Source organism: Bos indicus, chromosome 10 (assembly GCF_029378745.1).
Source record: "Bos indicus isolate NIAB-ARS_2022 breed Sahiwal x Tharparkar chromosome 10, NIAB-ARS_B.indTharparkar_mat_pri_1.0, whole genome shotgun sequence".
NCBI classification, from domain to species: domain Eukaryota; kingdom Metazoa; phylum Chordata; class Mammalia; order Artiodactyla; family Bovidae; genus Bos; species Bos indicus.
In genome coordinates this window covers 37,100,577-37,114,781 of record NC_091769.1, presented here as the reverse complement: position 1 = coordinate 37,114,781, position 14,205 = coordinate 37,100,577, and the positions used below count along the sequence as shown (strand labels likewise).

The 14,205-nt window shown below is 47.8% G+C and overlaps 1 protein-coding gene across 3 annotated transcripts in view; it reads right to left on the bottom strand.

The window, feature by feature from the left end:
- The window catches only part of MAPKBP1 (mitogen-activated protein kinase binding protein 1), a 53,328-nt gene that overhangs the window by 21,868 nt on the left and 17,255 nt on the right, over positions 1-14,205 (bottom strand). For all 3 annotated transcript variants that reach the window (XM_070797327.1, XM_070797328.1, XM_019968582.2), the window contains exon 3: positions 5,846-5,937. In XM_070797327.1, coding sequence (XP_070653428.1) covers positions 5,846-5,937 — 92 coding nt within the window. The remainder of the gene's footprint in view (positions 1-5,845; positions 5,938-14,205) is intronic.

The following is a 14,205-nucleotide window of genomic DNA, read 5'->3' as shown; positions in this document are numbered from 1 at the left end:
TTGGGAACCTTCCAACAAAGAGAAAGAGCAGGAAAGAGATCAACCCACGGTCACAGCTCCACTTGTGAGGACAATGATGCAGATGGTGGAGGGAAGGCACGACTTGGCAAAGACCTCCAAGTTTCCCTGTGCCCACCTTGCTGAGGTCCTCCCAACAGAAGAGACCTCAAAAACACTGATGTGAGAGCCTCCTCAGTCTTCTCTGACCTTTGAACAAGTTTCTCAGTCTGCTAGGACTGAGGTGGGCAGGGTGCTATTTGCACCAACCTTTGGCCTCTGGCCTCCACATCCCTTGACCCTGGCCAGCACAGCAGGCAGCCGTCGGCACGTGCGTGAGCAGCAATGCTGGCTGCTGTCCTCCATCTGACAGGGCTGGGCTGGCCCAACCGGCCGGGTCCCGGGTTCAGAACCCCAGGGTACAGATGCAGGGAGGCTGCTCCCTCTCACAGGCAGGCGGTGAGGCCTCAGTCCCTCTGGGCCTCAGGCCACGAGTCACATGGTAGAGCACCCCGTACCAGGTGCTGGGCCTGCTGCCCAGGGGCTTCTCTGAACCAGAAGGGTCAAGCCCTCGACTGCCCCCCTCCCCAGACAAGTCCAGGCCTGCTGCCATCACCAAGAGCCCAGCATTCCCACAGGATCCGCCTCCTACGACTCTCCATCCTCCAGAAGGCAGAAACAAATGAATCCTGGGATGAGCAAGGAATGCAGAAGAGGCACACGCAGGGAGAGCACAGAAGGTCTGAGCTGTGACCCTGCACCTAAAATTTCCTCTTTCAGACCAAGTAAAATCAGAAGGTGACTCACAGAGGCACACCAAAGGTCCTCAAGTCTTGCTCACACATCACCCTGTGTGCCTTTTGAACACTATAATTCCACAACCCGACATTCCCTATTCCCTCTCACTGCCTATTGCTTATACTTTTTCCAAAGCACACATCAACTTGTAATATTCCATACAATTTTCTCTTGGGGAGGCAATAGGGTCTGTCTTCATCACTAGACTGCCAGCTCTCTGACAGTAACACTTGTTTACTTCGTTTACTGTTAAATCCCAAAGGCCTAGAAAATTGACACTCCGTAAATATCTGTGAATAAATCTTTAAGTCATTAGCTACCAGATCTCAAAGAACCTAACTCCTGAAGAGCCTCCTGAGTAGCAGACCCCTGGGCAGGTCCAGAGTTCTCCCCGACCTTAGGCTTCTAGGACTCACTGATGCTGGAGGGCAGTGTGATGATGGAAAGAATAGGAAAACTGGGGTCAGGCAGACCTGTCTGCTAACAAACTGTGTGATCTTGGGCATATTTCTTCCCTTCTCTGAACCTCAGTTTCCTCATCTATAAGACAAGAATAATAATATCTATGTCTCAAGATTGTTGTGAGAATTGAAGAAAAAAATATGCAAAATAACCAGCAGGGCACTCCTAGCTATCTTCTTGACAGGTTCCCTGGGGCACCAATAACAAGGAAATGGCTATCCAGGGGTCAGCAGTGGCAACAGGAACCCCAACTACAGTCTCCCATCCAGGACCTGCAGATTAGTGACTCATCAGGGTCCTCCTCCAGATGTGGAATTACAAACTGTCCCTCCAGATTCACTCCCAAAGGGGAAATGTTATGGCTTTAATTGTTCTAAGAGATGAGTCTAGGATGTTGCCTAGGACATCCTTGATTGTAGTCCTCTTTAGATACCTGGCATCCTTCCAAATAAGTAACATTCCTAGGCCAAATCATGAGACCCATTGGTCTCTGTTTCCGAGATGCTCTCTGAGACCCACCCATCCACTCAAAGGAATGGGAAAAGAAAATTGGCCATAATAACCCAGTAAATAACATGGTACATGTCTCTCTGCCCAGGGGAATCTGAACATATTCCCTTCCAGGACAAGAAGCAGATCTCACAGGACTCATGACTCAAGTCCAAAAGGCAGGGTCTGAGCCCCTTCCTCTCACTCACCAGGCTCTAGCCACCATGGCTGCTGTTTAGCTACTCAAACAAGTGAATCAATGCATCCTTTCTTGGGACCTTTGTAGTTGAGGTCTCCACCTGAAAGCACAGATCTTCACACAGGGATTCCTCTTTGTCGCCCAGACAACAGCTCAAAGGTCAGCTCCCACTGAGCCCTGACCAGCTGATCTTCAAGTAGCCCTACTCCCACCCAGCTCCAGGATGTTCACTTACTCTCCTTTCCATCACTCCTTCAGAACACTGACCAGTCTCTGATATTATCTTGCTCATTTGTTTGTTTACATGCTTACTATCTGCTTACCCACTCCCCTCCCCCAATTGCCTTAAACCCGGAAGAAGCGGTGACACTGTCCGTCTTAGTCACTGCTGTATACCCTGCGGCTAGAAGAGTATACAGATTAGGTTTTCAGCAAGTATCTGCCACACACGAGTGACTGTATGGATGAACAAGGTCTTCTGGGAAGACCTACAGGGCCCTGTTTCTGGAGTGAGATCTGTTGGGAAGCCAGGAGAAAGGGCACGGAGGGGACGGGTGTCTACGGGTGGCGTCACGCATGACTCACAGCCATCAGGGCACCGAGTCCAGGCGTCCTCTTTCCTTAGCTCCACCCAGTCTGTCCACCACTCCACACGCTCCCTGGCGACCGCCCCGCACCCAGTGTTTACCACAGGGAGGAAGAAGGCAGCAGCGTGCTCCTTCAGCTCATCTGCCACTAGAACACGGGCCAGGAGGAGATTCTGTGGCTTCACATGCAGTCCAAAGCCCTGGAGCTGGGTCTCTCAGCATCGATTCCAACAGGCGCTGAGTAAATGGAGGGCCTCCTCAGGAGAGCGGGCTTTCCCCTCCTCCCCCCGACGTAAACCACCAAGAGGTCCTTTCCTGGCTGCCAGATAGGGCCCCTCACTGTTCCAGGACACCTCCCACTCCAGTAGCAGGTCTGCACAGAGGCTCTGCACTCAGGCCAGGTCCTGCACTCTGGCATTAGGGGTCGAGAGAAATCCATTCTCCAAACTGACTGACGCCACAGCAGCAACAGGGGCTGTGCTGGGCTCTAAAGGTCCTGAAACTCTACCAGGGCAGCTAGGGAAGGAGTCCAAGTCAATTATGGGTTTTCAACTAAATTGAGGGGTTTAAAATGTGACAGGTGAGGGGTGGGTTTCCTGTGGGGAAAAGAGCAAAGGGAGAGCTCTGGAGAAGAGACGCAAGAGCCACTAAAACTCAAGGGTCCTTGCCCAGAGGCTTCAACCTGCCCCTGCCTCGCACACATCTCTCTCCACCCCGCCCTCCCTGAGCTGTTTCATTTCCTTTCAGAAAAGCTTTGTTTTGGTTTGATATTTGCCTCTAGGCCTCTGGGAGAATTTTTGGAGCTTTGTTTCTCTTCTTGTTTCTAGGATACCTGAACTGCTCCTAGAGCAACAAGCGCAGTAGGAACTAGAGAGTGGGGGATGGGGGTGGGGTGAGGATCACCAGGGAAGAAGAGAAGGAAGACGGAGGTGGGGGGAAGAGCCTGCTGGGCTCACACAGACTTTGATGGCCCCCCAGATACCACTGAGGCACAAGGGGAGCTCTAGCACAGAGCAAAACCAAACACCCAGAAAAAAAGCCATTTGCAAAGGGAAAACTCAAAGTTCTAGGAAGTCAAATGGTCAGGAAGTGGATCAGGGCACTGCCCAGGGCTGGCCCAAGCCAAACACACGCAGGAAACCCACTAGAGGTGACAGCAAGGAAGCTTCCATACACCACCTGGAAAGATGACTCCCAGGCACACGCACCAGGCTGGGGCCTGCCCATAAACAGAAGCAACACACCCTTAAAGGCATCTGGGGTCAGAGTAGGTGGGAAAGAGCGGGAGCAGGGCTCAACACTCCCCAGAGCAGGGGCACAGGGCTCAGCACGCCCAGAGCAGCAGCCCTAGCCTTCCCAGTCTGTCCCACATCCAGCCCCCGTACCACCTCCAACAAGAAGGAACCTGGCTTTCCCAGGCCGAGGCAGGCATGAGTGGAATTCCCCAGAGGCAGACTGCACAGGGTATCCAGCAACAGAGATCATTCATCACCTTGCCTCTGGAAACAGGAGGAGGCCAGCTCAGCCCCTGAAGGGTAAAGTCAGCTCAGCTCCCAGTCCCCCAGCACAGACATCAAATGCCAAATGGCCACACAGAAGAGACAGACCCCCGAACCCAGGGGCTGAAGGCTCCCTGGAATATACTGAGCTGCCCATAAATTGGGCTCTTCTCAATCGAAGAGTGGGTAAACAGCTTAGGGGAAAGGCAGCTTTTAAAAATAAAAAGTCTAGTTCCCCCCCCTGCCTCGAGCCTCGAGCCATTTTGAAAGAGCTTTGCAGTCAGACGACTTGGGTTGGAATCCCAATACAGACACATACTAACTGTGTGACCTGGAGCAAACCACTTTCTCTCTTTGAATCTTAGCTTCCCTCCTCTAAAATAGGCGATGAAAACAGTTCCAACTTCACAGGGTTGCTCAGAGTATTAAATAAAATAATTCCTGTGAAGTCCTTAACAAAGTTCCTGACACAGAAAAAGTTCTTGATAAAGGTAGGGATGATAAAACTAAAAAAAAAAAAGAAATCATATAGCTGATACAAAACCTCCAGGTTGCTATGGAAATCATACTGGGCATCTTGGCATTCCTAAGTTGACAGAAGGAGGAGAGAAGTGGCCATCCTATTTTCATGTTCCAGCAGCAAGGATCAGAGGGCGACAGAGTAAACCAGAGACAGGAGGGGCCCCTAGGCTCCACAAGAAACACTTCTGCAGAAGCTGCAAGCGCCTATGATTGGGGTTTTCTTATGAACAGGAGCAGAGGAGTGAAGAGGCAGCACGGAAAAGAACACCGGCCCTGGACCTGACCTTTCTGCCAGGGCACTGACATCTCTCAACGTGCCCAGAGCAGTCAAGTGATCAGAGAAGCTTTATTCATAACAGCCAAAAAGTGGAAACAGCCTGAATGCCCATCAACAGATTAATGGAGAAAATGTGGTATATCTATAGCTATAGCTATCTATTTGTGTGTGTGCGCTAAGTCACTTCAGTCATGTCTGACTCTTTGGACCCTATGCGTGCGTGCACACACACACATACACTGGAATATTACTCAGCCATGAAAAAGAATGAAACCCGTAAAGTCCATATATGTTTGCAGCAACACAGATGGACCTATTATCATGCTAAGTGAAGTAAATCAGAGAATGACAAACATGACAGAACCTATATGTGGGATCTAGAAAGATGACACAAATGAACTTATTTACAAAACGGAAAGAGACTCATGGGCTTCAAACAAACTTACAGTTACCAAAGGGGAAAGGCGGGAGTTGGGGAGGGGTAAATTAGGAGGTTGGGATTAATATATACATACTACTATATATAAAATAAATAATCAGTAAGACTGTATAGCACAGGGAACTCAGTACTATGTAATAACATATGCGAAAAGGATCTAAAAAAGGATATATGTATATGTATAACTAAATCACTTTGCTGTACACTTGAAACTAACACAACATTGTAAATCAACTCTATTGCAGTATAAAACAAAAATTTTTAAAAATAATAAAAACAAAAATGACTAAAAGGTAGATATTAAAGACACTGAAAACAGTTGGGAGCTGCGTGTAATACAAAGTATAAATCTGTATGTGTGGGTGGGTGTAGGTGGCCAAAGAGCAGGACAGGATGACAACAAAGACAACAATCAACACGGAGCCTTTATGTGGCCCCGCATCTCATTTATAAAAACGGCACCAAAACATGAGCCTGGATGTATCATCCAGAAGACACCAGAAAACCCTGCCTGCTCCGACTGATTTAGCATAGCTATAAGCTCCCGTGTAGTAAGACCACTGCCAAGATACTCACCCAGCTGGATAGGCAACTAAACCCGATCGGGGGTCACAGGCAAGTCCTCTGCCTCCAGACACTGTAATTCCAAGCACCTTCTCCAAGGTCACCTGTGAGAACAAGACAGAGAAGTGTTATGTTATGGACAGAGGGGGTTGGGAAGGAGGTGTTCTCCCACGCTGACTGCTTTCCTGGTGACCCTGTCGTCTGGAGAATGGGGCTTGTCCAAGTTCTGATTTGGCATAGGCCTCCTGATCACACGCCAAAAATAGACAGTGTACATCACCAACTTTTAACAGTGATCAAACTGCTGGATCCAAAGAGAAGAAAATGAAGTGGTTAAAACTCAGTTCATGGCCACAGAGGAACAAGTACTCCCCCAATCCAGGAAAACTCCATTTACAAGATAAAGCCCTGGGTCCCCAGACTGGCCTCTTGGGTCTGTGAGACTCAGGGGATGTCACTGATCATGCCTTGGCAGGCACGAAAGAAAGGCCACTCTCATCTCCCAGAGCCGGGGGAATGTTAGGTATCAATTAGGTGACTCATAATACCCCTGATCTATGCGTTCCATCACACTCTTCCCCTCCATCAGATGGCAGCCAGTTCATACAGACTGTAAGCCTAGGAGGCAGAGACATGGCTTAATGCTGTGTTTTGCAAAGCACAGATGCTCAGAGCACTCTAATTATTATTATTAAGCCACAACTCTCACATAGATGAAAGGGAAACGTGCAAAGTACTCAGAGATTCTGAGAGAACACGGCCCCAGGAGACGTTCACCATCACTCTCATCGTCACTGTTGCTACCCTACACTGTCTGCAGGCCCTGGGACACGTACTGGACTAACCTCAGACTAGTTCACTGAGCTTTCTCCTAGATGATCCTATGTACGATTCAGACTGCCGTGTAACTCATCACTCCACCTCACCCCCTGCTACGGAATGCCTCGCCTGTCACTCCAGGGCCAGTCTCCTCAGCACTATCTGGGCCCCCTGCACTGGCCCTCCTCGGGGAGGTCCTCTTGTCCTCGTTGGTTCAGATGGCAGGGCTTCAGAATGCAGAACAGCCATGTAAACAGGCTAGAGTGTATTCTGTTAAGAGTCTCTGGGGCCTTAATAGGGCCTCGTGAACCAGAAACACTTCAGAAGTAGTCACAGGCTACTAGTCCATGTCAGTTTCTAGAGAGGGAAAGCCCATGTCACTTTAGTATCTCTCCTCTTTCTTACTCTCCCAACTGGAGAATTCCAAGTGTTCCTAGAGGGCCAGTTTAAATTCTTATATCCAAGGACCACTTTAGTTTGAATTATGTTGTAAAGAAATGCCCTGAGGTGGCCAAAGACCAAAATAAGTTTACTGGGATATTGTAATGAAAGCTATTCCTTCAGAAGGTCCCCAAGAGTCTTCTGCACTTCTTGAGGATGGAGACCAGGAATTCCAACACATGCCTACTCACTGACAGAGGCAGTTTAGTTCGAGGGCACCATGCCTAGCCACAGCAACCTGGCCAAGAGCCAAACTCGCCAGCTACCCTTGGGTCTTTCGCAGGCACTAAACCGAGTGGGGGATAAACTAACTTTCGTTTGCTCTAGACATTCTTGATACTTTGCTCTAACATGCCTCTTTACACACTTCTTCTCAGCTTAGCAATCCTCCCCCACCCCTGGGCACCCAGTCAACCTTTCTCAAAGGTCTGAGCACTGCACACAGACTGGAGAACACCGAACAACCCTGGGGAAGCCTGGGAGTGCTCAGTTCATAGCATCGCCCCCATCCTGGCACTGTGCCTCTGGCTATTGCTGAGGGAGGGGTGCTCAGGAACATTCCTGCTGCGCCAACTGCCTACTGCAGAGAAAGAGGAGCCTGAGGCCAGCATTACCCACATAGATGAGAAAGGTCACCAAAGCAAGGGCTGAGCTAAAAACGAGGCTCAACTCCTATTCTCTCCAAGCTAATCTGATTTCAGGCAAATCCTTTGGATTCATATTTGCATCAATCCCTCCCTTATGCTTCAGCTTTGGTCCCAAAGAATTAGACCAGTCTGTTGGTTCTCAGCTTGCCTTCCCTCTGACAGGAATTTGGGTAGGTGTTTTGTGGGTAGATGATCCAGTTCCACAGAGAATTAATTCTGGAACTAGCTTGGAGTTTTCAGCAGCAATATAAAGCAGGAAGGAGATATGTGTTACTCAGACCTCAAAGACCAGTGTTTATCAAATGATTTCGACCACAACCCATGTTAAGAGACAGTTTACAGCTTGATCCAGGGTAAACACACATGCATGTGTGAGCTTGTTCATAAAGCTGAAATGAAAGTTTCACAGAACAATAGTTAACTCTTGTTGCGTGTGATATACTCCAGTTTGTATTATATTCCATTTCATTAAAAAGTAATTCTGGTCTTGGCCCACGTAACTGATTTCGTGCCCTATAAGTGGACTGAAGTGGCAGTCTGGGACCCTGCTAAGGACCATCTCCCCCACTGGGCCTGGGATTCAGCCGTGGTCCCTGCCACCTCTGTGCTCCTCTGTCACTTTCCTCCTAGGACTCTCGGCAGGAGAGCAGACATCCGGGCTAGGAAACCCCACGGACAGGAGCTTGCCCAGGCTCAAAACTTGGACGATTTTCAAAGGATTTATGAGTTTTGGCTTCTCCTGGCTTTCTGAGCAGCTATCCAGGGGGAAAAAAAGGCAGTTTCCTTTGGCTCTGTGGAGGGGGAGGAGCAGGGGAAAAACATTCAGGGGCATCAGCTGGTTTTTATTTTATGTTCTAACTCAAACCAGCTTCCTGTTTGCAGGGAGGTTTGGGGCTGAGCTCCACTTTCAAAGATCTGAGAGTCCAGAGCTCTTGCAGGGCTTCCAATGTCTAGGCTTATCCTGCGAGGCTCCTGGGCAACAGACCTCAGGAACTGACTCTCTCCTCTCATAACCCTCTCCATACCCCTTCCTGGGACAGCTTCCATCTACCCTAGGAAACGGAGACAAGCCTGGACACCCCTTTGCAAACACACCCCAGGCTGAGAAGGCCCAAGTTCAAGCAGCGGGGTGCTACGGTGGCTCGCACTGCCTCGGGAGAGTGACTGTGAACCTCTGCCCCAGCTCCATACACAGCGAGAGCACACTGGTAGCTTGAAATCACCAAGACAGGAGCACTGACACCATGAAATCAGACAGCACTACAAGCTGGGCCCCTCTTTGCCCCTCAGAGAGTGTGTAAACATTTACCAACGCAACACTAAGCTCAAGCAACCTTCCTCTCTGCCCTGGACTATGGCTGTAAGTCCCATGTGTTCTCTCTGCTTCCGGCCTTGCTTCCTATAGCTTTTTTCTCAACATGGCTGGCCACCATGCTTCTTTTAAGAAAGATGAGAGTTCCTGTCGTTATGCTGCTCAAATGCCTCCAATTGTTCCCCATCCTTAAGTTTAAATCCAACGTCTTTACCCTGGTTTACAGAATCCTGAGTCACCTGGCCCCTGGCTACCTCTTTGACCTCATTTCCTTCACTTCCCCTCCCTTATTCCACTCCAACCATCCTGGCTGCCTTAAGCACCACAAGGAGATTCTAGCTTCCGGTTCTCTGCGTATGCTATTTATTTCTTACACTAAAATGCTCTTCCTTCAACTACTCACTCAGCTAATTCACTCGGGTCTTTGCTCAAAGGTCTCCTCAGAGAAGGCTTTCCAGACTGGCTTTACTGCTATTCCTCTATACCCAACCTATCCTGCTTTACTTTCCTTCATCGTACGTAAGAGTCAGGCAGTGACCCGACATGGATTCTTTGTCCACATCCTTACTGTCTGTCTCCTCTACCATAACAGGAGCTCCTCAAGGGCATGGCCTAAGTTGCTGCCCCTCCCTGATGCATCCCTAGCACTTTAAACAGTGCCTGGCACAAAATGGGCACTTGATAAATATTTGATGAATAAGTAAATGCATGGCAGAGGCTCTGGCAACAGTGAAACAACAGAGATGGGAAGCACAAGAAAACTGGGGTTTTCAGGCCAGTAGAGTTGCTCTCCACAAAGTATCTAAAACTGGGTGTGTAGCAGTTCCCTGGTTGTCCAGTGGTGAGGAGTCGGTGCTTTCACTGCCATGGCACAGGTTCAATCCCTGGTCAGAGAACTAAGATCCCTCAACCTGCATGGCTGAAAAATAATAATAAAGTAAAACTGGCTGTGACAGAAAGACCATGTCCAGAAGAGGACGAGTACAAAGGGAGGTTAATGGTACGGGTGACATTTTGTTTCTTAAGTTGATGGTGGGCACACAACTGTTCATTATTCCACGTGTATTTAGTGTATGTCTTAAATACTGCACAGTAGAAGTTTAAAAGACAGAAAAGATATGGTCCAGGATGTGGTGTGGGGCTCAGCACCTTATGAGCAACATCCTTCTATAGTTTACATCCCTGACTTCTCTTTATCCTCAAGCCACTTCGTTGGCACCTGCTGGCCCAGCAATGTGAGGGGAAGGGCAACAGAGAACTCAAGAATCTGTTTTTACTGGATTTAGGTTCCTCACTTCAGTGTTTGTCAGGCTGTGTTGCATCTGCAATGCTCCCGACACACCACTTTCTTCTGGTGGAAGTTTTCAAGGACTACTGCACACAGCCCGTCTCCTGACTGCTAAGCCTGGCCACAGGTGATGAGACAGCCCCCTCAGCCTGGGTCCCTGAGTGACTGATGAACAGAGTGCCCATGCTGACCCACAGTGAACACAAGCAGGAACAAGAAATAAACTATCTGTTAAGTCGGGCAGATGGTGAGGAGATTTGTTACCATGGTATGACCTAGCCCAGCAATTTTCACACGTTTTGGTTGGTCTCTTACGTGCTTTGGTTTCCTTACACTCTTAGAAATTATCAAAGACCCAAAGAGCTTTTGTTTATATAAGTTATAAATATCAATACTGGTTATATTAGAAATTACAATGGAAATACTGAAATTATTTAATTTGTTCAAAAGTAATAAAAAAACCCCATTACATGTTAACACTTTTATTAAAAGTAACTCTAGTTTCCAAAACAAAATCAAAAACATTTAGTGAGAAGAGTGGCGCTGTTTAACATTTTTCCCAAACTCTCTCATGTCTGGCTCAATAGAAAACAACTGGATTCTCATATCTGCATCTGCATACAATCTGCTATGATATGTTATTTTAGGTGAAGATAAAGAAAATCTGGCCTTATCTGTATATGTAATTGGAAAAGAGGAGACCACAGAGATGCCCTTAAAGGGTTTTGGGGACCCCAGGGATTCTCTGACCACACCTTGGGAACCAATAACTAGCCCCTCCTGTATACTATAGCATCTCTTCATAAGGAAGCAAGCCTACCAGCAACAGAGTTCTGGCCTCGAGCATCATTTGAGGAAAATGAGGCAGGGATCAGGCTCTGTGAGAAAATAGCTGTCCTCAAAGTCAGGGATGGGGCCCCAAGTTCTGATAGGAACTTCAGCTCCAAATCCTCATGGCCCAAATGTCAATGAAATACAGCTCCATGGATACACCAGTGCAGGTAATTGATTCTGGCCCATGCAGCTGGCACCCCGATACATATACAGTTCTAGGAACATCAAGGGCAATTGAAAACTCAGAATTAAGAAGAGGGCACCACCTCTGGACTCTGCAGTGCTCTCCTCCACATCTGAAACATAGCCCAGAAGCAGGGAGAATACTCAAGTTGTGACCCAGCCACTCCTTGGGCAGGTGGAGAGTGTTGAGATGGAGGAAAGCCTAAACCAGCCAGAAAGAAGGTGTCATCTTTCCCCAGCAGCAAGGTTGCAGGAGGGCAGAATTACTACAGACACACTGCAAAGGAAGGCTTGAATGCCCACCCCTCCCAACGTGCACTAGGCAGGGCAGTATTGCATCCTCCTAAGAGAAAGAAGGAAAGCAGAATCATTCCTCACTGTAATGAGATAAAGGGATAACTTCATAATTGCCTATTCCCAAGAGAGAAGGAAAGACTAAAGCCAACTGTTTAAGAGCTCTTCTGGCTCTCATTAAAGTAGATGGAAAAAACAGGTGGCTCAGAGGCAATAGACAGGACTACTCATTCATTCTCCATAGAACAGTATTTTCCAGAATGCAGACTGCAGCCTATTAATGGGATCTGAAATTGATTTAATAGGTAATGAATAGCTAGAACAAAAAACAGACCTCATGGCATGTAGTAATGGTAAGTACTGATCATGACACTTTATTTCAGGGGTATGTGTGTGTGCACTGGGTCACAATGTAAAGCACATTTCTTAATATGAGTTGTTCTTTAAAATGTGTGAAAGTCACTGGGATGCTGTTAGAGTCCTAAAATGCAGAGTACAGACTCAACCCTCTATCCTCAAAATCCAATAGGGAAGATCAATGACATACTACAGAGCAATCCAGCAAGTGATAGGGTCATAAGAAAGATATGAAGTGCTCCAAGAGGAGGAAGAGAGGTGGTTTCTGAACAGGATCAGGAAAGGGAATCAATGAGCTTTCCTGGAAGATTAGATGGAATGTGACCTGGGCCTTGCAGTGAGGATAGGATTTTGACAGATGGACATATAGAGAGAAGGAATTCTCAGTAGAAGAAGCTGCATGAATGAGTTTGGCAGAAGGCAAACAGCAGCAACAGTGAAAGCAAGGACTTTCTGCAGGAGAGTTAGGTCAGAAAAGGTAGACTGCAACCAGATCAGGAAGGCCCTGGTTATCAAACTAAGTCAGGTCTTTTGGAGACTCTGGGAAGCCCCAGGAGGGTTTCAAACCAGGGACATAATCAAAGCTATATACATCAAAGCACAGCTCAGGCAGGGAGCCCATATAGGAGACTATTACGATAGCTCAAGTGAAGAGTAGTAAGGATCTAGACCAGCATAGAGATAGTGAGAGTAGAAAAGAAATAATGACAAAGGAGAAAGTGACAAAGCAAACAGAATTGGCAAGACTAGGCACTGTACAACCCTGTAGAAAAAAGACAAAAGACTCAAATTTTGAACTTCAGAGACAGGGAACAAGGTGGTGCTATGATAAGAAATGGTACCATGATCAGAGAAAGGGGGTCTGGACAGAGCGGGAGGATGGGAACTGTTGATGTCGGTTTTAGATGTGTCGAATCTATGGCGCTTCAGGAATATTTTGTAGGAACCACAAAACATTTGGGGTTTCCCTGGTGGCTCAGATGGTAAAGAATCTGCCTGCAATGTGGGAGACCCAGGTTCGATCCCTGGGTCAAGAAGATACCCTTGAGAAGGAAATGGCAACCCACTTCAGTATTCTTGCCTGGGAAATCCAATAGACAGAGAAGCCTGGCGGGCTATATAGTTCACGGGGTTGGAAAGAGTCGGACACAACTGAGCGAATAACACTACTACACTACTATAAACATTCAATTTAGCTTAGCAACATACACATGGAATTGATGCTTGGGAGAGAGGTAAGGACTAGAAACAGATATCTGAAAATTATTTATATGGAGGTGAAAGCCACCACTGAAATGCAATGAGATGGGAGGAGACGGAGGGGAGAGAGAGTGAGGCTGGTGGGCAGAAATGTGGGGAGTAGCTGTTTTTGGAGTATGGGAACAATGAGATCTCAGGCAGTTAGAAAGAGAGGAGAACCAGGAAGCTAATGAAAGGGAGAGTTATCAGAAGGAAGGGATAGTTAATGTAAGTGCTAAAAAGAAGTGAAGGAAGCAAGAAATGGACTCCAAAGCCATCTGCAAAACTGGTGGCACAGCACAGGGTCCCAAGCCGTCCCACCCCCCACCCCCGCAAACACTTGATCTCAGGAACTCTGCATAAGGCCTTCTAAACTCTTCTGGTGTCTCTCTAGTCCCTAGATCTGATCAGTCTACATGCTAGAAGAGAGGCACCAGCCAATGAAAGATTCAGTGTGTGGAGGCAAGACAACAGCACTGCCAGGGAAGGGCTTCTATGGAGCCCACGGTGTACGTGATTCTGATCTGTCCTTGCACTCTCGGTGTGAGGGACTACAACAGGGAGTCTGTGGTGCTCCCTGAAGAAAGCAGCTGCTCCCCCGAGAGAAAACTAAGAGGCCAGAGCTACAAAAGGCCAGGGTCATCTAGGATTCAGCTGACTTCAGAATGATAAAGAAACCCCCGCGACGCGACTGAGAGGATGCTGTTTTGCTTGCCATGTTTTGTTGCCATCAGTTTCTTTCTTCCCCCTTCACCCTTTCTCTACTTCTCAATCCCACTCAATACAAGTTACAAATACCTAAGTTATAAGTCATTCCAGCCAAACTATGGGCTTGCTATTTCTATAAACAAGCATGTCACAGACCTGACAGAGGCAGAGCCCTCTCTGCATTTCCCTCCCTTCCTGCAGGTTAAGAATAACTACGCCTGTCTCTTGCCCACACACTACACTCTAATCT